Genomic DNA, 25,698 nt, shown 5'->3' on the forward strand with positions numbered 1-25,698 from the left:
ATTTAATCCTGCCACCATGGTAAACACAAAACACAGACTTTAAAATAACTGCTTTGAGTTAAGGCCAGGAGTAATATACAGTAATGAGATTAAAATGTAGGTGTAAAGAGTCTTCAGGAGACTAAAAGAGTGAATTCCAACTCCTTTAGTCTACAGTCAGAACTTTTATTACTTTATATGTTGATCTAGCGCTCAATGGGATTAACATTATCCACCCAAACCACAGTCAATTCCACTTGTACCCCGCTCGCTGCCTTTTTTTCCTCTGAAGGGAGCAAAACAGCACCTAAAAGGTCACAGAGAACTACATAACTACCTGTCTCCCATTGAATAGGGGCCTTCCTTAGAAAGAAGATTTGTACTTTTTTATCTTCATTCAGGCATTTCAGACCAGCTCCCTGTAAAGAAGTGAACAAATGCCCACTGTTCTCACAGCCAGGACTATTTAAGGACAGGTGGCCCCACGCTGACTTTTTTTCCAGTGGTTTTTCCAATTGCTTTCGTCTGCAACATGAACTGTCACTCCAGACTGCCTTGGGAGCAAGGCTTTGCAGCTCTGTCCTACCCAGCAGTTGAGGAAGGGGAAGGGTTGGGGTTGTTTGCAAGGAGAGGTCACGCAGGAGTCAGCCTTTACAATCCTATTAACGCTGGGACAGGGTCAACCGGAGTGCACGTTCCAACAAAAGCACCAAGTGGCCACAGGCTGTCACCCTGCAAAGGTTCATGGAAGCGTTTGTGGGGGGAAAACCGACAGATTTTTGAATGGTGAATGTCTGCCACACCATGTGTTAGAACCGGCCTCTGCTCTGGGGAACCAAAGCACACAAAGAAACCTCCAGCAATAAAATCCTCTGGCTGCAAAGCAGGAAAAAGTGGCATATCTGGGGGTGGGGAGGAGCGGTAAGGTTATTTAAGTTATATATTTGAGGTAAGGCTTTGAAAATATCTACCAACAGAAATATAATACCCCATCCTGTAAAAATAACCGGTGTGCCGCCGCTTGGCACGCCAGCTCTATAACCCAGCTTCATAGGAAACATGCAGAGACCTCAGGAAATTGTGGGAGGGGAAATACGCAGGTGCAGAAAGCGCTTCTGAACTGCAAGCCCAGCAGACAGGACGAGGGATGGCAAGTCAGTATAAATAACATTTCAAAGGAAAAGAAGAAATGACTGGTTCTGCCATGGTCCAACAGGGCACTTCGGCACAGCTGAAGGTTTGCTGTTTGCACGTTTTCCTTCCCAAATTCTGCGTTGTTATTTTTACTTACCGCTCAGGGTTAAGAGTTCTCAAAATGTGGCAGGTTAAACATCCATGTAATATAGTTAAACATTTACTATGATAGAAAGTTATATTGACACTGAATGGCAAGAGTGTTTGTTTTTGTAAAGCTAAAACCAGTCAGAAGTTTAGATTATAGGGTAATGTTACAAGTTAAGGACACATGAACTTCAAAACACGAATCCAACACTATTATTTCTATCACCTGCCTGGGTGAAAGTAACTCCTGAAATTGCCTGGCTCAACCAACAGTTAAGTGAAAAGTCTGCTACTTCTTAAATAAGAGACTGGAAGAATCAGACCTATCATAAATTTATGGAAAATCAGAATCAAAGAGCTACCAACTGGGCACCAACAGAACTGCATTGTCTTTTAAAGTTTGCCTTTCTATTTCTGAGAAGACTTCTGCAACAGCATGCCTAATCTTGAAATGCTGAGAGGTTCTGGAACAGAACAAACATGGAAACCTAAGGATGAATAACATTTCTAACGCTGTCATTATGAACTACCCTACAGAAAGGCCTAAAACATGCTCCAGATCATCAACATGCGTAATAGGATGCAGCTCTTGACTGAAAAAGTAATTTCTCCCATGAGGCTACTGAAGAAGCATTGGGAGTTAAACCAGCCTGCATTAAACACGCGTATAGACTGAGCGCCAGCAACAGCTCCAGACAAGCGCCCCTCAAAGTCTCCTTTCTTCGCATCCAGAAAGAGAGAATTGCTACCTTTTAAAAACCATCTAAAAGCTGACAAAACGAGCTTTTATTCTAAGTATTTTAGTCCAAGAAATAAAAGATATTGCTTAGAAAGCTTCAATATTTAAATGCTTAACTGGTTTCCTATCTTTTTATGCACCCCTCAAATGCTATTTTTTAATGGTGGCTGTTGCTATGCAACAGGGCAGAATTTCTAAAATCTATTCATCTGTTGTACAAATGACAGTTTTCAGGACATATTTAACTCTCTCAGCCTGTTAAGCCAAAGAAGGAAGATGGGGATGGGAGGACCGTGAGCAGACATCCCCGGAGGGGCACAGCACGGCTATAAAGGGCCCTCCACTCATCAGACCAATTTTTTCAATACAGCACTAAGATGAAGTAGCTACCCAGCTCAACAAAACCTGAAAACAGCACAGCTCTGCTTGAATAAAATGATATCTAAATGTAGAAACGCAAGTTATGATCGTTACTTTTATCCAGAATTGATCAATTCTAATCAGATGCTTATTTAAACTAGAGGGGCTGCTCAAGCAACCACAAATCAAGCTCTAGCGTATGAAGAAGTTACAGCTCCCTGGAAGTTACCATCCTTCGGATGCGATTGCCTATCACACACGTGCTTGTTAGGCCACTGCAATGCAAAGTGAACTTAACACTTCAACATGAGCATAAAATCAATTAACTTAGAACAGAACATGAGATAAGCTGTCCTTGCTAGTAAATAAAATATATCAAGTAGCCTGGTCAGTAACTAGGATTTAGCTGAGGGGGCAGTAACGTAATACTGGAGCATAATACATCATATTGAGGCATAATAATTCCTTAACGTGCTCACAGTCAGTAAGAAGCACAGCTCTATGTCACAAGGCTTTTCTACCTGCCAGCAGATTGCAGAGCACCGGGGATCTGTCAACTGCTTCTATGGAGTGTGCGAAACTCAGCCCTAAAAACCAGCCCTGGTTTTGGTTGTCTCGCATGCACTGTAGAACAATCTTCACTTTCACTGAAAAATATCAATAGGTACACAAAAAGACTAAAATAATGGAACTAACGGACAGGACTTGCAGGAGTGCTGAGGGCAGTGGGAAATCTGTAATGTATTGTCATCTTGGAATTGCACTGGGAAGCCTAGATCCTGAGACAATAACATGGCTTGGCCTAAATCTGTGACTCAAAAGCAAAGCAATAGTATTTTAATTGTTTTAACTGATTCTATTGGCTAAAGAAGCCATTCTGGCTTCATGTATTGCAGAATAGTTCATCCCAACTCTACTGACTCCCTTTGAGATGGATCTGTTTTTCAATCTGTAATCAGCATTCTGGTTATTTACTTGCACTAACAACATTAACAACAACACAAAACACTGTTCTTATAATATAATTTAAACTATTAAGAATTTTCTGTCTTTTATTTTCCCTTTTAACTCAGTCAGGAAGAGAAAAGAAAATCACTTTATAGAGGATGCTTTACTAAATTCCCGATTCTGCAAAACCACTGGGCTAAAATAAGATAATGACAGTGGTCAAACCCATCAGCACGGCACTTCCTGAGCAGTAAACAAGTGTAACGATGTCGTTAGGAACTGGCTGACCCAGCGACGAACTCGGGGCTGTAAAGGAGACACAAGGTGCCAGTTCACTACACACACTACAAGACACGTACACACTCGTGTGCAAACGCGTCCTTACACCATAAAGGTGTCACAGCCCAATCTACAACAGTTGCACATCATCAGCAAGGGAAATGAAGCCCTGAAAAAACCCTTTGATGACTAAATATTTTGCTTTTAAAGAGGTAAACCTCTTGCTTCCATAAAGCACACATTCAGATATAAACACAACATAGACAATGGTCTCTAAGGGGCCTGGATTAAAGTCAAATAACAAGCAACACAAAGAACACTCTGCAACATTGCACAATCTCAGACCCCCAAATCAAACAACTCGGCTCAGTGAGACAGGGCTCCCGTCTTTCCCAAGGGGCTTGGAAACGTTCTTACCTCATTTCTGACAGCTCGCTGTGCTCAGAGCCAGCCCCGGTCTATTAGCACTTGTACCAGCTGGATGTCTTTAATATTCCACTTGGAAGCACGACTTCTTCTTTTTAAGGCAGTAAGCTGAGTTTTGTCCTCCCTGGTAAGGTTTTGTTTCAGGAGGGAGGGAATTGGAGTTTGTAGTCAACCCCAAGCTGCTGAAAGTGGGTGTCAAGGTTTCCCATTCCCTCTCCAAGGCACCAGAGCCAAGTCTCAGCCAGCAAATGTTCTGCTCAGACAGAGGATGTGTCTCTGTTTACTACCAGCAAGGAGACTAAAACCACAGATCTAAGACAAATTCTAAGTTTAATCTGCATGTAGAAAACATCTGAGCATCCACTGTTATTCTTGAGCCATTCTTTTTAAGGGCACAGAAAGGTGAACTGCAAAGTGTTTTCACACCAACATCTTCCACTCCCATTTATTTTAAGTCTGGTATATTGAGGTTTTTCTTAAGGTCCAGCACCCAGAGTGAAAAGATTTTGCTTTCAGTTAAAGTGGTGCAAGTTAATCCACTTATTGGATATGAAGAAAACATTGAAAATGTAAGTTGGGTGCTCCCAGTGATTCAAAGGGCAAACAGAATGTGAAAACAATTATAATTACTTAAAATACCATGCTTTGCTGAGTAGTAACTCCTGACTTCTTAATGTAGGCCTAGCTATATATTAGACATTCATTGCTCAGTGAAGCTTCTAAGAAACACTGAAAAAAGGTTTTGTTGGGTGTGTGAAGTTTCATGTTCTGATCCAAGCAGGCTCTCACTGAACCTTCGCCAGCAGGTCCAGCCCAGGGCTTCCTGGGGAAAATGAGTTATCTGAAAGACAGACAATACCTACTGCTGCAACCGGTACCTGTGCTGACTGAGAGAAGGAACAGTGACCGAATGAGAAGTGAAGCTTGAAATCCATTTGCACCTATTTTAAATGACTGTTTCACTGAGATAAAGGATGAACTATATTAGCCAGGTCACACCAACTGCCATTCTACCTTTGTATGGACTCTTTCTAACCTGTGGTTAAAATTATGTCCTGCTACAGGATAATCACAGCTCCGAATCTTTTTTACGCCACCTCAAAATATATATAATTACTGAGAGCCAGATTTATCTCAGACCAACATACGTAAAGCTTAACTGATTTCAGCAGAGCTGCATTTGTGCTTTCAAAGACTATTTTATTGCCCCAAGTGGAGCACTGACACATCCGCTCAGGCACTGTTAGACAACAGAAATCCCCATGTTAATCAAAACAAGTAAGCTCTGTAGCACTGTATTCAATAAATTGTAATTAAGAAGGTGGCAACATAAGGGTGGCTGTCCACCAAATCCTTTTGTAATTATGCATAGTTTATGGCTAAGCTAATAGGATGAACAATTTAAATTAGTTACAAACTCTGCCAAGGTACCCATCTATTCCCAAGTCTATTAATTAGAATCAATTTAATCCCCACTGGGATAAAGGTCAAACAACATGTATTTGACCCTTTTCCACTGGCGTCAGTGTTATCAGCCAATGGATCTGGCAGTGCCTGGGTCTGACTTGTCCGGCTCTCCAGCGCGTTGACACGATGCTTTGAAGAACGGTCTGAAAAGATCTCTCTAATAATTTCTGTTTTATATTCCTGATAAGCACACAGGTTCAAAAAGGCCAGGGTTTGCTCTCTCTCGGTGGTCAGCTCTGCGGCTGTTGTTCTCCGTCTTCAAGATTTTTCCTTTTCGGTCTCGCTTTCCTACACAATGCCCTAAGGCAGCAATGGTATGAGGTTTGTATCTTCAGTTCAGTCCAGAAATCAAAGTGAAAAGCGAACATTAAAAACTAACCGACATGTGTTAACGGATTTTCAAACAGACTCAAAAATCAATAATCATTAGCTGATATTTCCAAACTGTCCAGAAGGAAAAACACAGAATTTCTATATACTTATCCCATTTTATGGGAAGGAAATAGTTCCCCATAGTTCCTGTAGAATTAACTGGCTATTTCCATGAAGTTCATCATCATCATCATCATCTATGTGTCCTAGCTCTTTTGTGGGAAAAATTAATTTAAAAAACCCCTCTGTGTTTTCTAGCACACTGTTTGCATCTCTGCAAACATCCCCCAGACTCTTTACTGTTGCTCTTCAAATCCCAGACCCCAAACCTCCATTGCTGTGATGCCGTTCCAAAAAACTTAAAAACGGCTCCATGAGTGGTGCTGAAATCCCTTGTTTTACAGTCCCCAGCAGGACAGACCTCTGTGTTTGTCTTCAGCTGTTGTCTTTCGGTTTATATCTACATTGGAAACCCTGACATAGGCATCATCTTTTTCTGTTATCCTTATACAGCACATTTAGCATCCCCAGGCTAGATAATTTCTGGTGTGTAAGTGGGTTTCTGAGGCAACATTAATATATAACCTAATCTTTAAAACTTACCTCCAGATTTCTTGCAGCATTGACACAGTGCTTATATTTCTGTGGGAAGCCTCATTCAACCGTCTTGATGCCAGTCCTTGAGCATTTTAAGAAGGGCTGGATTTTGGTCTTATTGGGACAGTATTTTCCCATGACATCACTGTGTTCTGATGTGAGATGACAAGCCTGCCACTCTGCAAGTTCCACTCCATTACTTGTTCTCCTGACAACGTACTCACTAACAGAAGACAGGTATGCTCTAAATTATAAGCTAAACCAGCTCCAGCCGGAATGCTGCTTCACAGACATCAACAGATCTGATACCCAAAGAATTCTGGCTGTGCCTGCCAACCAGAAACACTTATTCAGCATGTTATCCAACCGGCTGCCCTTGGCACTGTCACACATCACAGGCTTAATGCCATCGAAGCCTGGACTTGAAACAAATCTTCTTCTCCCCATCCTTAAATTCAAGCAAAGCAGTCAGCTGCCAACAGGGAGTCATCAAATTGCTGACAGTCAATAGTCTTTACAGAAAGAAAGCCTTTTTAGAGACCATAAAGTGACTCAAACCATTCTATACTCTCACATTTCACCAAAACCTCCAAATGAATATATTCTTTTGGATGACATGGAAAAATATTCACTCCCCAATTCTTTTTCATGTACTTCCAGTTACCGGTTCATTTCCAGCTCTAGTCACAATACAGTTAATCTTTTATCGCATATCATTGGTGTATGTTATAAAGAAGTTGTTAAGAGGTATATGCTAATTGACAAAAAACATGACAATAATAGGTCAACATAATTCCTAAAGACCAAAGAACTATAGAACTATGATTGTAAAGATCAGATGCAGTTGTGTAGGTAATGTGGGAGTAAAAACCCATTTCAAAACTTGCCAAATTTTCCATTACTGGGAATACAAGGCTAAATTCCAAGACCTGATCCCATTTTTTACATAACCACTTTGCAACACTCATCCTACACAGCTCTCATCCGTTCCTCGGTGCTCCTTCCCCCACTGACTTCTGATTACCATCCCCATTGGAACTGAACGGGAAGAGGATTGCACACTCAAGTGACAAGGTGTCTTCCTAAATGCAGAAATTGAGGTCTGGCTTCCAAAATGTTCTGAAAGGAGCAATGGAAAGAACAGTTTTCATAGGTGGCTTTTTTGTAACCTGAACAAAATCAAGAGTGATAGAAGCAAAATACAAGCCAAAGCAACAACAAGAAAAATCTCTGCTAAGTTTTCAAAGCAACAGTTTTCAAATAGTGCCGTCAGGATCTTTGTTCTCTGTCCCAAAATAATCACTGTATGACTGCATTTGTGGCGTTTTACAGCTGCCCATCACATTGCCATCCTGTACAAAGCACCTTGCAGACATAATAGTCTAGACTGCACTGCTGACAGACTGAGGTCACGGCTAGCAAGCGGTACATTCCACGCAAGAGCGAAGTTTCCGTTTCTTGTTTTGGTTGGTGATACCACCTCCTTGCCATCTAGTAAGGGCTCTTGTCTGTCTTGATACTGCTCACCCACTGCCCAAGCATGCAAACCCTCTGAGCCGCACAGTCTCCTGCAATACAGGAGGAGAATGTCCAGAGGACAAAACAGTGAAAGGAGAGACCTTTCAGTGTATTCATGAGGTCATTTCTTGCGCTGTGATGGAAGCAAAGAACTCTCAGCGAGGTTAACAGGGACTGTTTGACTCTGCTCTGCAGTACCGTCACACTAACGCAAGGCCAGGGCTGTCCCAGCTCGTTTGGTACTTTGGAGACACCTCTCACACCAAACCCGCCCCGGTTCCCTAGAATCTTGTTCATTCATCAACAGCTACAGTTAGCAGAAAGGCAAACATCACACAGCTGGAGGGGACAGGAAAAAAAGGAAAGAAATGTCTCCTAGACATTTATCTGTCCAAGTCATGTTTGAGGTACAATGGCTTAAAAGAATGGGGGTAGGGAATGGGAATCAGGATGGGTGGACATGATCATGCCCAAGAGACTTCCATCCTGTTGGATTGAGAATTTCCGTCTCCACGCTCATCTATCAACAGGAGACACTGTATTTCCATTTGCACAAACCCTGTTTTGATTTCTTTCTTGCCATCTTCATACCTTTAAATGCAAGATCAAATTTTACAGTAAAAAAGTTGCAGATGCGACAATTAATAATCTGAGTGAGATACAAACACTTGTCATCTTCCGTCAAAACTGCTCGGACACATCACATTTGTGATTAACAAAATGAGCCTCTGAAAATAGAGTGTAAGATGAAATCCAAACCAGTCTAATTATCAGACGAAATTTCATATGCTAACACTCTCAACTGACCTATCTTTCAGAAGATTCTAATCTCAAAAATATGGTTATATATCGCCGCCTACCTCCAAAACTCCGTCACTATGTCCATACGCAAGCGTTGTGATGACTTTTCCAAAATACACCGCACACCCACTATTAGAATCTGAGTCTATAAGTTATTGCTTCCATTCTTTGTCTTGGCCTCAGAATTTCACACCTTTGGTGGAAGTGTCACAGAAGGCAGGAAAGAAATGAAATCTCAGATCAAAGGGAATGGAAACTACCACATGTAGGTAAAATTGTCATTAAAATGTTAAGGAAGAAAGGAATATGACTGCTTTAGTGTTGCAGGGAAAACGTGCAAAGGCAGCGGCGCTACCAGAGAGGATCAAAACTTGGGGAGTGCCATATTTGACTCACTGGAAAGCCATGATCTGCCTGAAAGGAGAATCTAAATCAAATTCAGTAAAAGCAAAACCTGAAACATCTTGATGACAGCCATGAAAAAACCCCATAAGGCAAAACTCCTCAAAGTTCTAAACAACAACTAGCAACTGCATGGCATTTCACAGCATCATGTGAGACAAGTACAAAGGTTCCCAATAATTACCCTCATTTATTCCGTCTTTCAAAGACATGTAGATATTTTATAGACAAGTCATACAAATTAACTACAGTCTATATCTGTTTACTGCAATTTCCCCCTCAGCTCTGCATCTTCAATAGATCCTCTCCTTTTGGCCCATGTCACCTGGTTCGTTAGTGCTGCTGCCATTGCTCAGCTTCTGGCTCAACTGCAGCTCTTGAATTAGCTGTGGAAATGGTGGTACTTTAATACCAGAGCCTGGCACAGCAACCAGCCGGCCTAAAGAAATAAATAATGAGGCACAGTATTCTAACAGATTATATAAATACATTTTCAGCAAATTGCTTGGGTCCAAAGGTCAATCAACTTGTTTGCTCTGCCTCCAAGAATTTGTAAATCTCAACATGATGTTTAAACACAAGCATATACAAACATCAAAGTTCAATACTGACATATTTTACACCTCAAAGCTGTGTGCCAGAATAGCTCTATACCACACTGAGAAAACTGTAATGCATGTGTAAGGAAGTGACAAAACACTGTCCCAAACTAAATGCAAATTTTTCTTTAAATATCTTCCCATTCTGTATTTTTCTCCTTCTTTATTCTCTATTTACTCTCATTCATTCTCTCACATGGGCAAGTATTTATGCAGCTGTCTAATTTCACGATTCCTCCCCTTTATTACTCATAAAGGGGGAGATGAAACTTTACATCCCAAGCCTCATTTCAGGGTCTGTGTGTTTTCTGTATTCCTGATTGATTCACACATAAGGAGACACGTGTACTTATGCAAACACAAGGTTTTGTCACCAGTCCCTGTGCTAGAGAAGGGACACATCAGCTCCACTGGCATTTCCTTGCTGCTGTGCAGACAGCCCAGTCTCTCAGCCTCTCTCCCTTCCCCTCTTTCCTAAAGGAAACGTGCAAACAATCGCACAGCTCCTGCTCACATTGTGCTTTTCCTCCTTGCTGGGTTCTCATTCATCTTCCCTTTCAACAGCTCTGGGCTGGCAAAGAACAAAATACAAGGGACTTCAAGAAAACACAAGAAATTCATTTCACAAACGGAAAACCATCGGGGTGAAACTGAACTCCTCACTTTCCCAAGAGCAGGGCTTAGAGCCAGAGCCCTCCCGCACACACCCGTTGCCCCTTGCTGTGTCACCCCTCTCCTCTGGGGTGACACGCGTGGCAGTGACAGCCTGGCTGTGCCTAAGGAGAGCTTAAAGATGAGCTCAGCCTGGAAGGCTGGAGCTGCAGTCAGCTGCCCCCTCTCCCCTTGTACACAGCCGCACAGGCAGCCGTGCCAGGAAGCTGCCTGGTAAACAGAAACGCAAGCGAGCACCAGCTTCACGCACGGAATCGCACAGCTCTCCTCTGCCTGCTGGCTGGACTGAAAACCTCGCCTTTGTCAGCGGAGGAGAATTCACCAAGGGGACCCTTCCTCACCTTCACATTTTCTTAGCTGAGATGGGCAAAGACAGGACACGGGGAAGGAGGAGTGGGTAACTCCTGAAATGTGAGTCAATATAATAGCATAGCATGCCAGGGGTTTGCCAAATCAGCGCCCTTTCTCCCCTCTCACCTTTCCAAAGTGATCCCATCAATCCCACCTAGAGGTGATGGAAAAGGCTTTGGAGTCGGAGGACTCCCCGGTAGCACAGCAGGTGGGAGCTCCCCCGCTTCCCTCCCCTCCAAAGGGATTCTCACCTTTCGGGCTCCCCGCTTGGCAAACTCCCTGGCCAGGTGGCGGCCGATGCCTCTGCCCCCGCCGGTGATGAGCACGTTCTCCCCAGACAGGTCTCGGAGCTTCGGTGGCAGGACCATGCACACGGCAGCTTTCACCACCAAATAAACCATCTGCACTGGGAAAAGCAGCAAAGCGCCCAGCCATTTCCAAATCATCCTCTTGTTCCAGGCAAGGCAGGAAGGCAAAATTCTCTTCCAAACCTTCACAAAACCAAGTGAACAGAGAAAGAAAACCAATACCCTTCATGCACCCCCAGATGGGTGACAAGTCTTCAACCCCCTTCCAAAATTTGGGAGTAAGAGATTCTTGGACTGGAAAAATCCTTCTCTCCCCCTAAAAAAATTGGGGTAGGAGTAAAGTAGTGCAGAAGACCAAGTCACTCCCCTGTTTCTTGGTCGGTGTCCTCTGGGATTGTCACTTGCAGGTAAAAAACGGTTTCCTTGCTTTTTAACTGGAAGACAGTTGTTGTTTGTTTGTTTTAAATTAGAAGAGAGAAAAAAGTAAAATTAAAAGTAACCACACATCCCTCCGCTTCAAAGACCGACATAAAAATCCAGTATCCAAATGGAAGGGTTTTTTTACTTGGAAAAATAAAATAAAGCAGCCTATGTCTCCAAATTTCAGCCTGCAGTGCCTTCCAGGCAGCTCATTTCTATTCTTAGACTCAGGAAATTGCTTAAAGAAGACAGAATTGCCAGGACGTTCTTTTTAAGAAAGGCTCTATTCAGGGTAAGGTTGTTTTTGTTTTAATACCTATAAATATCTATAGACGTGCCGTCCTGAGCCGGTTGCAAAGGTTGAGCTGATAACCGCCTCTCTCTGCCCCCTCTCCTGGCTTTTTTTTCACTTGGAGTATCTGTGATCACAGAGCAGGAATTACGCCGTACACTATTTCAGCTCTGGCTCTTACTCATTTCTCCCTATTGCTCTCTCTGCCTATCACAGCCGCGGCGCTGGGGAGTTTTTATACCCCATTAAGCCTGATTGACAGTTAAAGTGTTGGGGAGATTTCACTACTGTTTCTGTGAGTGGCTGGCTCGGCTCTCCCCTCCCCCAGAGCACACACACTCGCACATGCAGCCAGGCTGAGCCTGCGCTCCCTCCCGAGCCGCAGCCGGCAAGCCGGGACTTGCTGCGGCCAAGCCGGGCTCAGAGCGAGACCCGCAGCGCTCGGGAACCCAGCCAGGGAACCAAAAGGTGCCGGGGGCTGAGCGGAGCCCAGGAAGGAGCAGGGCTAAGGCTGAGTTCAAGGGAGGCAGCTCTGCCTTACAGAGCTCCGGCAGGGAACTGCTCGCCCGAGATAAGCTGGTGTGGAGGGGAAAACTCCTTTCAGCCCTAAAATGCCAGGCTGAACCCAGCCTAGGCTGATAATCAGCAAACTCTGTTACCATCGGACCAACGTCTTTACGGACAACACGACAACTCGTGGGTTTTCCAGCCACAAGATGCGGACATGGCTGAAAACCGGTGATTTTTAGTAGCAGGCAATAAAAAAGGCAGGTTCTGAATGAAGGAGGGAGACTCACTTTCTCACAACAAAGGGTTTTTCTCTCCTTTTCCAAGACTTTTTTGTCCAGTTATGAGGGCATAGTTGCAACATCAGAAGGTCTCTGTGGCACTTTAAACTATGTTGTAACAGGAGAAAGGGCAAAATGTATTGCAACCAGGACCCCAGCTCGGTTGTTTGCACTGTTAAGCATTAGCAGATAAGTTGTGTTTTCAGTTGCACTGATTAAACATTTCTGAGGAGGATTGAAATGCACGTTTGAACTGAGAGCTGCTCACGCACAGTTGGTGGCAGCAACCAGAAATAAGCTAATGTGCAAAGCTTTGGGGATGTCAAACCTCACATTGCTGGATCCACGGCTGAGCTCGAAAAACCTTTTTTATGACTGTATATATAATTAAGAATGTGCCAAAATAAATCCAATCCCACCCGTTAATGCAGGAGGGGTGGGTCGATATCCACTATCCTGGGAAGCCATCTAGTGGTAAAACCCAGAATTACTGAAAAGTGACAAGCACCACTGCCATGGAAATGTCTGAGTCTGAACGCCTGCGCAAAGGTAGCCAAGTTACATTAAACTACCAACAGGAGTGGGTTAGGAAGCTGAAAAGAAATTCAAGTTTATGCTTTGGAATTAAACATATTTCTGAAAACAGGCATTGGTCGAAGTCACCATATGGTAACAGAGTGTTCAGGGGTTATTTGTTTGCAAAAAGAAGAGCAATTGAGTTTTTGCTGCCACTCACATTTAAATCTGATATCACACACACGGTTTTTTAACACAAAATATGAACAATGTCTAAATCCTTGAATTCTAACGCGGTTAAAAGTTCCACAAAACTTCACAGAAAAAAAAATTAATAAAATTTAGAGAGAAACTTGCAGTTCTTACCTTTACATGCCAGGTTACCTCATATGACATGAGCCATTGAATTATCTCTGCGGCATCATAGAGTGGCAGGAGAGGTTTTTGGAGAGAAGATGAAGCATTCTCACTGGAAACTGAAACTCGACACATTGCCAGAATCAGGTGATATTCCCTAACTCAGCTGCATCTGAAATAACCAGAGCTCAGAGAATTTCCGCTGTCACTTGGCAGTATTTAGCACCTCGGTGTGTTTTTACAGTAATACCTTCAGAAATGGAGCTCGGGGAGGCACCTGGCATTGCAATTTTCCTCTCAGTCCAAAAACTCTGAAGGGGGAGAAAGAAATTACACAGAGAGCCTAGTGTCTGGTTTAAATGAGAATGACTCAATGTCTGGACTGGTAACAAAATATAACAACTTTCTGGTATGGAAACAAGGAGCAGTGTTAAAAATGAAGGGACGCAAAGTTCATAAAAATAAATTTGATTTTTTGACTTCTGGGTTGAGTCTCTTTCTGCATAAAGCACCACAGACACATTTAGCATAGAAAAGTCAGCATCTTCACAAGTTCCAGGCTTGCTGAGTTAAGCCAAGAGTTCTATGTTATAACTTCTGTGGATTTCAAGGATTTCTTACCCTTAACACCTTATTTATTTATATTTTAGGCCACGTAATTCAATCAGTTGTACTTGCTGAATGCCACTGAAGTTAACAATTACACCTATTCTCTTAAGAATCCAGTCTGTTCACTCATATCACCCCGTACTTTATCTCTTATGACTCATCTTGTTTACTCTCATTCCAGGCAGGTAAATATTTGTTTATCTTAGGGACTAATTCACATCAAAGTTTCTTGCTCTTTTCTTAATGCAAATCTTGCATAAATGGGATTTTTCTAAGCAGATGTACTTCATCTGCGTCTTTTATGGGTATAAGAGAAGCTAGAAAGGATTCACCTTTTTTCAGTCAAGATCCCACTTTCAGAGGGAATCTCATTACAGCTTTGTTAGCCAAATGCAGAAGCTTATGGCTCATGAAAAGGAGTATTTCTTTTCTATGACCATGATCGCAAGCTTTTATAAGGGTTTTAAAATGGAATATCTGGGAGATTAGTGGAGATAAAGAAATAGTTCAGAGTGTTCAGAGGATAAGTATAGATTGTACTGAGCTAACCCTAAGTGAGCTAATTGTCAAGCTGAGCTGATGTTTGTTTGCATTTTACGTTTACCCAAACAAGTTCTGTCCAGTCACACGGTGCACAGAAATACACGGAGTCGCACTTGGTCACTCATTCCTTCACTATTGTCACCTCTGCTGGCACAAGCATTTGGGTGGCCAAAGGGTCTAATCCCAACCTAAATTACAATTAGGGATAACGTAGAGTTGTCTTGGCAAAAAAATAGCAGACTATGAAGTTGTAAAGACATCGAAACGCTTTCTCTAGAATGAATCAGAATGGAGGGTTAGGGCCAAAGTTCTCCAAGTCAAGAGGAAGTTTCCTTCTGACACTATAAGAGGTACAACAAATACAATTATCCTAAATATAGTCTAGAAAAAGGTAGCTCATGCCTGTTATAGAGTGGGAAGACTTGATCTTTCCTGCTATATCTATCTAGGTAAAGAACTTGGAAAGTCTGGGTATCTCTGAGGAGCACGTACTTACGAGGTTGATCGTTGATGGACGTTGGTGCAGGGGTTCAAAGCTCTTCATAAAGGATCTGCACTTCCATGAGGTGCCAGGGAGGATTTACCTCCCAAAAGCTCCATCTGCAAGCAAACGGAGAAGAGTCGTCTTCTTCCATGAAGGATGCAGGATGTTTGGAAGCATCAGGAAGGAACTGAAAGAGAAAATATGATTATTTAGGGTTGTTGACTATATATCTTAAGTAATTCTCTTGAACCTAAGAAGTGACTGAAGCTTTGTTTGAGAGATTGAGACAGAAAACATTTAATGTTTATTTTTACTGTTCTCTTCTTACGCTGTAAGAATCTCTGTTCTCTTCTCACATCAAAGAATAAATTCTCACCACGGCAAAAACCATTTTAAAGCACACAATATACGAGCAATCAGCAATGTGCATACACATATCCATGCAATATACAAAAAATCGGCACAGCAGCACAGATAAAATGCACCTGGAAGTTGAAGATACTTTCAGTAATTCCTATGAATATCCATATCACAAAGGAAAAAATCAACCAACCACCACCAAAACCACTCAGCTCCATTGTTACATCGCTTATTAGGACAGATCCACCTTTGCTAAACACAGATATCAAGGTAACTGCCATTGCACATCAAAATAGCTGCCCACGGGATGCCCAGGAGTTGAGAAATATTTCAACACTGTTCTGCAACCACCTTGCACTCCTAATACCTTTGTACACTCAAGTGCAGAAAGAGGGCAGTGTGACCTTCACCCTCCGACAAACTGTTTGTAGGAAGAAAATGGTGGGTTAAATTATTCGTGTTGTCACTATGTTAATTAAATATGGTGACAAGTTAGCAGTTACAAAGCTCTGGAGCAACAAGTTGTCAGTTGTGAATTCTTGTTCTCCAGTCCCTCAGCAAAATGAAATTATGTTTCTTTAAAACAGATATTTTGTTTCATTTTTCCTTCTGCAGGTAGGAGCAATTTACTCTTCAGGGAAAGAGATTTCCATGAGTAATAGTAACATTATAACATGATAAAGTTGCAAATGTTCCACTGTTTGAGGATTACAGGATTTGCTGGTTGTGCAAATCAGCACCAGGATTTAGAGACAGACAGAGGGTTCTTGGGGTCACCTGGAGTCACCATGAGGGAGTATTGAACATCTCTTGTATTTCATACCTGTTGTATTTTGTATCTGTTGCAATTGGCTCAGTTTCTGTCTCCCCGAGCATGTGCAGATACACAACAGAGAAAAAGCTAAAGGATGCCAGCCCACTATTGACAAGAGTTCAGGCACTGATATTTAGCTCTACACTGGAAATTTATAAGAAAAGGAGTTCCTAGGGTAGGAGAAGATGAGATTTTGTCTTTGGGAACCAGCTCCTCTGGTCTGTCCTACAGGAGCAGGAGATAATGCGAAAAAATTGGAAGCCGGAGAGAACATAGATTTGAAAGATTATTTAGGGAATGTTCTCCACCCTGGGACACAAGCAAGCTCATAAATTGCTGAATCTACACTTAGAAAGCATTAAGCATTACTCTGTGTACTTGCAATGCTTAAAGAAAAAAACCAACCAACCAACCAACCAGTTTATTATTTCAGGAACCAACTGGTTTGTTTCTTCTCCATCTGATCCCAGACTCCAGCACATCAAGTGTTTGTGTGGAGCTGCTGGGGCTGGTGCAGGTGCTGTGATATCTGGACCCAGTTAACAGGACCAAAGAGTCCCAGTCCTACCAGCTGCTGGTAAACTGGCTGTCGTAAGGACTGGCACCAAACAGACCCAGAAAGCAGATGAACAATAGGCGGCAAGAATCTTAGTAAAAAGAATCTGTCACAAGTGTCAGACAACTCCTTAGATCCGCAGAGGGTCCAAATCTGATCAGCTTGCTTAGATCACACCTGCCTCATTGGGACAACACAGTCTAGCACAAAGCTGATTAATCATTTTCACTATTAAATGCTAAAGATGGGAGCTGCAACCAGGTTTTGTGTAACAGCATTTCCTAATGATCTTGTCCAAGCTATAAGAAAGCTGAGCCCTATACACACCCTGGTCCTGATGGGTCTGAATTCACCGCTTCCATTTCCCAAGAGTGTCCCAACCACAGGCAACGTGCCTTTCACCAGCAGCCCCTGGCAAGCTGGGCGGCTGTATCAAGTGCCACAAGGAAGAATAAACAAAAAGAAACCTGATTTTATACTTAGCACACAAACAATCTTCTGGCAAAGGAGGGAGAGGGAATGGGGACATCGGGAAACGAAAGTCCACAAGGAGTTGTTGGATAAAATAAAGAAACAGTTCAGGCAGAGGGAGCAGAACACAGAATCAGCTTCTTCTCAGAGAGTGTTACCACCAGACTCTGAAATTAAGCTCCTTCCTGTTTATTCTAAACAATTAGAAAACAGTTTCTAAAGTGAGGAATCAAGTCTGAGGTCTTCTTTCCATCAGATTTAAAGATGCAATGGCAGAGCAGTGTACAAAATCTGTCATCAAGGGTGATGAAATGTGTTTGTGCCACTGAAACCTTGATTTCACTCAAAGGCTAAAGAAGCAAGGTGTGGAGGCACAATAAATTAAGAAATTGAGCAGCTCTGAAGGCGATTACCAAGAAATCCTGTTCCATGGGAACACTCAGAAGTTCAGAAATAATACAGACTTGACTGCATCCAAGAGACAGAGACATAACAAGTTCGTGTCTTCTTATAACACTGACGCTACAAATGATCTACCAAGCACTGGTTCTGTGCTGATGGGCAGACTCATGTTAGCTGCATATATGACAAACTGCGCATGCAAGCCTGTCTCACAACTAATTCTTACTGTCTGCTTAATTGTACAGTTTGATTGCAATATGTCTTAATCTTCCTATCAGCGTTTTTCAAATCTGGGATATAAAGAGAACTGCTAATCCTGCACCTTTACCTTTGCAGTTGGTTGCTCCCCACAGCTCCCGGCGGCCCAGGGCAATGGAACTCTTCCTGGGGATGTTTCTTGCTGGTTTGACCGTCCTTGTGGCAGTAGTGTTCTACTACGAACACTCCAAGGTCAAAGTCCCTCACGGATTTAGTCAGCGCCAAAAGCTTTACTTTTTTCATTACACCCTGAACTTCACATTGGGTCTGGTAAGTAGAACTTCATTAAAGCTGGAGTTTTTAATGTAATTTCTGATAGACGGGTAGTGGGTTGCTGATTGTTTTCCCGATGGCTTATGTTTAGCTTTTTAATCCTGCCGCCTCAATGCAGTGCTGGAAGGGTTAAAAAGCTTATTGCACTGCCTATGTGGAACTTCTCGGTATAACACAGGGCTTATTTAGAGAGTGATCAACTAAATGGTGTCTGTGATCTTTGTTCTCTTCTATACCTGTATCGCTCTACTTCTGAGCCATCCTGTTTTAGCTGCCACATTCATCATCTTTTGCCATTCGCTATGTCTCTATGACTTTCTCTTTTTTGAGGTAATACACACAGCCCAGCCTTGCAGCCCTCAGGGAGGTGATCACTTCTTTCCACAAACTATAGGCCAAAACCCAACACCTCACTTTAAGGGATCACATTTAATAAAAAATTGGACTTGAATCAGAAAGCAAAGCAAAACCGCAAATTCTGCTGGTTCTTGTAGAACTTCCATTCACAGGAACTGTACAATTTAAAGCATTAAATTTAAAACACCACCACCGGATTAAAATTTCATTTGCACATTAACAGAAATAACGATGAGGATTATGTGTGGTTATACTAATCACAGATGCCTGTCACAACCTTCCTTTTATCAACAGGCAAAATTTCTGGAAAAAGTACATATCATCTCAGAGGTCTCTTTGCTGAGGACTGTAATGGAAAGAATACCGCCATTAAAAGATAAACATCTTCTTATCAAGGACTTAAGCTTTGATAGGGTTCCAGTGAGAATTTACCAGCCAAAAGCATCAACCACTGGCCAAAGAAGAGGACTTGTTTTTTTTCATGGAGGTGGACAGTTTGGAAGCATTCGTGAGTAATACGTATAGCGTGAGCTGTAAATACAAATACTATGTAGTTTCTGATCAGATAAAGTATTCCTTAAATGACAAGAAGAGTTGGTAGATTAAGCAAGATAAACAACAAAACTAATTTCAGGACAGCAGGATAATTTCATTTACATGCAGTAGCTTCATGTTAACCTGCCTTTATGCAGGTTGTGCATCTATTAATTAATCATAGAATAGAGATAAGAATTTCAGAACATTTTCATTCAACTTATTTTCAAAGCAAGTTCCAATTCCATTGAAATATTTTCTTTCACAGGTGCCTATGAAAGAATTTGCTGCTATTTTGCTAGAAAAAGCAATTCAGTGGTTGTGTGTGTTGGGTAAGTAGAGTCAATCCAGACAGATGATGTAACAGCCCCAGTGCCTCCTTTGAGGCTCAGCTGTAGCCAAACCACCTGAAGTTGAAAACCAGCACCATGTTTGAAGTGTGACTGTTACTGATAAAAGCACAGTTGGCCAGGCTATCAAAGAGTCATTTTAGTAGCAGTTCCGAAAAGCTGGGGAGGAGTAGCCACATTTAACTTGCAATCAACCTGAGATGAACATTTAAAATAGTTTTCTGAGGAGCTGTAACACATTTTTAAAAGAACCAAATTTTAAAAGTTTAGGAAAAGAGCTGATGTCTTGGAAACTGATTAAAATAGCACTAATTGCTATTTACATACTAAAATACTTGAAGAACTATTAACTCTTATTGATTCTGTTTATAAATAATTCAGCTTATAGAAAACAACTGAAACTCATTTATATTTTCATTATCTATTTTCTACACTCATATCACAGAATCCCAGAATGTCAGGGGTTGGAAGGGACCTGGAAAGCTCATCCAGTGCAACCCCCCATGGAGCAGGAACACCCAGCTGAGGTTCCACAGGAAGGGGTCCAGGCGGGTTTGAATGTCTGCAGAGAAGGAGACTCCACAACCTCCCTGGGCAGCCTGGGCCAGGCTCTGCCACCCTCACCCCAAACAAGTTTCTTCTCACATTTAAGTGGAACCTCCTGTGTTCCAGTTTGAACCCATTACACCTTGTCCTGTCATTGGTTGTCACCGAGAAGAGCCTGGCTCCATCCTCATGACACTCACCCTTTAGATATCTGTAAACATTAATGAGGTCACCCCTCAGTCTCCTCTTCTCCAGCTCCAGAGCCCCAGCTCCCTCAGCCTTTCCTCACACGGGAGATGCTCCACTCCTTTCAGAATCTTTGTTGCCCTGCGCTGGACTCTCTCCAGCAGTTCCTTGTCCTTCTGGAACTGAGGGGGCACAACTGGACACAATATTCCAGGTGTGGTCTCACCAGGGCAGAGTAGAGGGGTAGGAGAACCTCTCTGACCTACTGACCACCCCCTTCTAACCCACCCCAGGTACCATTGGCCTTCCTGGTCACAAGGGCCCAGTGCTGTCCCCAGGACCCCCAGGTCTCTTTCCCTAGACTGCTCTCTAATAGGTCATTCCCCAACTTAGACTGGAACCTGCAGTTGTTCCTACCCAGATTCAAGACTCTACACTTGCCCTTGTTCTCTTTCATTACATTTTTCCCTGCCCAACTCTCCAGCCTGTCCAGGTCTCTGGATGGCAGCACAGCTTCCAGTGTCAGCCACTCCTCCCCGCTTGGTGTCACCAGCAAACTTGCTGACAGTCACTCTATTCCCTCGTCCAAATCATTGATGAATATATTGAATAATACCGGCCCCAGTACTGCCCCCTGAGGCATTCCACTAGATCCAGGCCTCCAACTGGACTCTGCCCCATTGACCACGACTCTCTGGCTTCTTCCCTTCAGCCAGTTCACAGTCCACCTCACTACCCGCTCACCCAGACCGCACTCCCTCAGTTCAGCTGTGAGGATGCTGTGCAGACTGTGTCAAATGCCTCACTCAAGTCAAGGTAGATCACGTCCACCGCTCTGCCATCATCCACCCATCTTGTTATGTCCTCATACAAGTCAATGAGGTTGATCAAGCACGACTTCCCCTTGGTGAAGCCATGTTGACTGCCCCTCTAACAATTTATTGGGGAATGTTCACTTCAACTTCTAAATAGAATTGCTGATAACTGATTCATACACACCTGCTTTGCCACCTAATTCTACAATAACGCAGCATGTGCCTTCAGTCACCTAAAAGATAAGTAAAGTAGTATTTTGCAAAGATAAAATAGAGTATTGACTCCCCCAAACATTAACAATAGTAGCAAATAATACATCAAAAGCAGTAATTAGGATCAATTCTATCACTGTAATTATAACCTCAGAATATTTTCCAGTCTTCAGAATGAAATATATGAACGACAAGATGAGAACGGGATCATTCACTAGGTATGACCATGTCAAAACACTTCCCCTCCTTTTTAGGTATCGCGTGGCTCCTGAGCATGCACGTCCAGCCCCATTTGAGGACTGTCTGAGTGCCACCGTACACTTTATGAAGACTGCAGAAGATCACGGAGTAGATCCTTCTCGCATTGTCATCTGTGGAGACAGCAGCGGGGGAACACTCACTGCTGGTGTTGTCCAAGCACTGGTGAATAGAAGAGATCTCCCAAAGCTGAGAGCACAAATCCTAATATATCCTTTACTACAGTATGTGGACTTTGAATTGCCTTCTTATCAGCAGAATAAGGGAATCCTGAGTTTTTCAAAGGAACGAATCCTCATTCTTAGTTTGAAGTATCTTAATAAAGACTTGTCACTCATGGAAGCAATATTTAAAGGTTGTCATATTCCAGAAGATTTGCGACTGAAGTATCAGAAATGGGTGAGTCCTGACTACATCCCTCATGAGTTTAAAAAAAGAGGCTACAAGCCAAGGACAACACACCCCTTCTCGAAAGAACTCTATACACTGGTCAAGCCGCTGTTGGACTTGGTTTTCTCCCCACTGCTAGCTGAAGACAGCGTTATTGCTCAGCTTCCTGAGACTTTCCTTCTAACCTGTGAATTCGATGTGCTTCGAGATGATGGACTGCTGTACAAGAAACGATTAGAGGATCACGGTGTAAAAGTGACCTGGTGCCACCTGCAAGAGGGATTCCATGGAACAGTATTCTTAGCTTCCTATGGTAAGGTGATGGCTTTCCGATCTGGAAATAAAGGCCTGGAAAATATAGTAGATTTTCTAAGACTGATGTAAAATTCCACTTCTTGCTTTCCTTTCCTGATTCCTATCTCTCATTGCTTCCAAAGGTTTTTTAAAAAACACCCTCAATTCTCCTTTTCTTAAATATCTTCCTAAATTTCTGCATTGCATCTGTCTTATTTTTACCCAATAAATGTGGTGATGGCTTTAGTTTCATTTTCTCGTATTACAAGTAAAATCAGGCGAACTTATCTTTCTTTCCTCTGCCACCTCTCCAGAGTTTTCTCCTGTACCCATAAAAGATCTGGTCCCAATGGTAAGTGTTTTGCAATGCTGTTTATCTCAATAAATTTCTGGTAATATTTATTTAAAAAAAACACAATTTGAGGAGAACTTGGGGCAGGTAACAGGGCGTGAATCTGTAGAGTAAGTGCATGGAAGAAAGGGGAAAGGGAAAGCAAACTGTCGTATGTCATTCTGATCACCAGATGCCAGTACACAATTGAGTGTTTAATGCCAGCAGAATAACTGAATAGACCGAAACATCTTTTCTGACCCTGTTGTTGTGCCTTCATACACTAAACTGCATGTTTATTAACAAAGCATACTTTAAATAATAACAATTGTCAAGTTAGATTACCTGCTCTAAACCAACCAAGTTAGAGCAGTTTATTACAGAAGGCTAAAACTTCAATTAACTTCTGCTTCATTATCTTTATCTTTTTGTACTACTCTTGTTAAAAGTCAAGATATGAGTGTAAGTATTTTGAAAAATAAACAGGCAATTAGAAAATATTCCAAATGTATTAACTCTAGTATTTAAAAATAATACTAATTCAAAAGCATTTAACATTATTCTCTGCCTATGATGTGCATTTTCTGTACTGCTCCTGAAAATAAATAAGCATAATCCTGCAAACTATACCTGCATTTATTCCTGTCAATCTTCTGTCTCTGATTGCCCATCACCTCAATTATTCACTGAGTTTGCTGACTCTCATGATAGAGAATGAACTGCTAACCTAAATATTTAGAATAATGAGTCTCAGGCAAATCTGTTAACAGCAAATTAAGGCCAGCTGCAGTTTTTATATTTACATTCAAGTTACTTATGACTTAATAAGAAAACATTTTGGTGTGGTGACCTGTCACGAGATCCGAGGTGGATGTTGTGGAGCAGCTTATTTGCACCCAATTTGTGTGGAGCAGAGTTCATCCATTCTGAGGAACAGGACTGCACAGTTACTGAGACACATAAGCCGAGATCTCACCCCCACTTCAAATCACAGAATCACAGAATCACAGAACCATGTTGCCATGGTCCCAGTTGCCAGCTGGGGTTAAACCACAACAGCTACATAACAAAAACCTTCTGTCAAGTCACCATTTCAAAAAAATACCTGCTCTGAACTGTGCCGCACAAGATCTGAATTTCCATTGCTGAATGCTAATACATAATATTTGTCATCATCGTAGTTCGACTTTTTTATAATACAGTACAGCTTTTTACTGTAGAATTCGTTAGCAGATGTTTAACCCAGGAGTCATTTGGAAGGCATCGACTTCAAAGAACAGCTTACAGGAAGAAAGGTTAAAAATAAAGATTTATGACAGACTAAATGAAAGATGGATTTCAGTCATGAGTAAGAGCAAAATGTGTAGGGAGCAGCTACTCATTTGGGTGGGGAGATGGAGATAACAAAAAGGGAGGACACCAAAAGATACGTAGGAGGAGAGCTAAATGAAGCAGACAGATCAAGCAAATACACAGCACCTTTGAGAAACAGCATCAAAGAGCATGTACTAAGCTGTCATTTCTTAAAGCTTCCTATTGTCACCCTAAAGGGCATATTAAAGCCACCTCACAGAGTCACAGATTCACAGCTGTGAAGAGGTCTGAGATGCTTTCGGTCATTTGTTCACATAAACACAAGAAATGTGAACTGAAGGACAGTCATTTTCTTACACGCTCTACTTGGTAAAACCCAAGTTAGTTAAATTGCACTACAAAGTCCAATTGTCCTACTAAGGTACCTAGAGTGAATAAATTAATAATAATTAAAAAATACGACACTACCACACACACACAAAAAAACCCCAAACAAAAAAACCCCACCAGCGTGTTTCATTTTGAAATGTACATTAAAAACAAACAAACAATGTATCAGAAGCTATTACATCTGCTTTTAATTCTTCTTTGGAATACATTATTTTTTCCTGTGTCCTTAGCTTTATGCCTTCCAGATAGTTATTAAGCCTGGCTACACTTGATAGCATCACTATCTCGGTCATTATAGCTGGCTCCTTTACCATGCTTTAGCTAATTCTCATAGTATTTCCTGTGTTACGCATAGTAGGTCTGCAATAGCCAGCTAACTGCAGGCTGTGTTTCCCAACACGGCCTTCAATCAGAAGTGAAACGTTTTGCAATGTTTTAGAGAACGACATTACAAGAGAAACAGTAACACATGACATTGGCATAATTCATCAGCACTGACTCCCCGGTCTTTAGCAGTGTTTGGTTTGAAGGCTGCCTGCTTCTTACGCTGATAAACAACTGATGTGAATCTGATAAGTCTTATGGATTTTCAATCCACAAGAGGTCTGTGATCCCACATCTTCACAAGCTTTACAAGAACTGACAAGCCAGGGGACAAAACAGCAAAGATCATATTTCTTTGAATAGGTATTTTTATAGTTCTTTACCTTCCCATCATGACCATTAGAAATAGCTGGAAACTAAGACTATAACTTGCATAAACATTGGCTCACTGATGAGAAAATGGGAAGAATTTACTGAATTATAATCAATTCTATACTCACCACCTGATATATTAAACATGTCAGTCTCCAGCAATGCTAACGGTTTATTCCCTTTCAACCCACTCCATGAAGTGAATACCTTCCACCTTTTGCAAACAGAAACACTTTTTCTCTTTCTGGCAGTGGGAACAGTTGTGACTATGAGCATTCCTAGAAGGACCCAGTAGCTCTAAGTCCATGGGATTTTCTTGACTCTGAGAAAACATGGAAACTGTGGTAAAAGGACAGAGAGGAAGGACTGAGGTGCTGACACAGCACAGTTAGAACATGCTCTCAGCATACACAGAGTATGCTCTAAGAGTAAAATATTCAAATATTAAGACTAAAATATTAAAATGCTATTCTGAAACCTTACTCAACCAATACTTCTTTAATAACAGAAAGGCTATCATGCACACCTGAAAGATTTTTTTCAGACTGTCAAGACTGTACAACAGATTCTCACTGAAGACAACCGCCAAGGCATAACGTCAAAGAGCAAAGAAAACCTCCAAACTGTCCCTTTAAAATGTATTCTAAAATAAAAGACAGGAAATAAATATTCCTTCCACTCTGCCATATCCATCAAAGGTTCAAAACAAAGATGGCATCCGTAAGGTGTTTTTGTTTTGATTAAAGGTGTTTAATTATTGACTCACGGAAAGCTGTGAAGAA

The 25,698-nt window shown here is 42.0% G+C and overlaps 2 protein-coding genes across 4 annotated transcripts in view; one reads left to right on the forward strand and one right to left on the reverse strand.

Moving 5' to 3' along the window:
- DHRS3 (dehydrogenase/reductase 3) overlaps positions 1–25,698 on the reverse strand; it is a 52,273-nt gene that overhangs the window by 10,085 nt on the left and 16,490 nt on the right. The window contains exons 2-4 of one of the 3 annotated variants that reach the window (XM_065854901.2): positions 15,121–15,295; positions 13,482–13,783; positions 11,043–11,533 (exon numbers count right to left, since the gene is read on the reverse strand). In XM_065854901.2, the coding sequence (XP_065710973.1) occupies positions 11,043–11,237 (195 nt within the window). In that variant the 5' untranslated portion in view covers positions 11,238–11,533; positions 13,482–13,783; positions 15,121–15,295. Of the gene's footprint in view, positions 1–11,042; positions 11,534–13,481; positions 13,881–15,116; positions 15,296–25,698 lie in introns of those variants that run through there. The other 2 variants (XM_065854900.2, XM_071798239.1) reach the window with 2 other exon arrangements.
- On the forward strand, positions 18,084–22,275 carry LOC136111056 (arylacetamide deacetylase-like 4). Its single transcript, XM_065854899.2, has 4 exons — positions 18,084–18,239; positions 18,894–19,107; positions 19,402–19,465; positions 21,498–22,275. The coding sequence occupies exons 1-4, from the start codon at positions 18,084–18,086 to the stop codon at positions 22,273–22,275; spliced, it is 1,212 nt and encodes a 403-aa protein (XP_065710971.2).

The sequence above is a fragment of the Patagioenas fasciata genome, chromosome 23 (genome assembly GCF_037038585.1).
Source record: "Patagioenas fasciata isolate bPatFas1 chromosome 23, bPatFas1.hap1, whole genome shotgun sequence".
NCBI classification, from domain to species: Eukaryota; Metazoa; Chordata; class Aves; order Columbiformes; family Columbidae; genus Patagioenas; species Patagioenas fasciata.

Excerpts from the sequence above, each read along its gene's own strand:
- LOC136111056 (XM_065854899.2), top strand. The coding sequence starts at position 18,084 with ATGGAACTCTTCCTGGGGATGTTTCTTGCTGGTTTGACCGTCCTTGTG. Across the intron at positions 18,240-18,893 it reads TGAACTTCACATTGGGTCTG|GCAAAATTTCTGGAAAAAGT; the intron begins GTAAGTAGAACT and ends TTTTATCAACAG. Across the intron at positions 19,108-19,401 it reads TGGACAGTTTGGAAGCATTC|GTGCCTATGAAAGAATTTGC; the intron begins GTGAGTAATACG and ends TTTCTTTCACAG.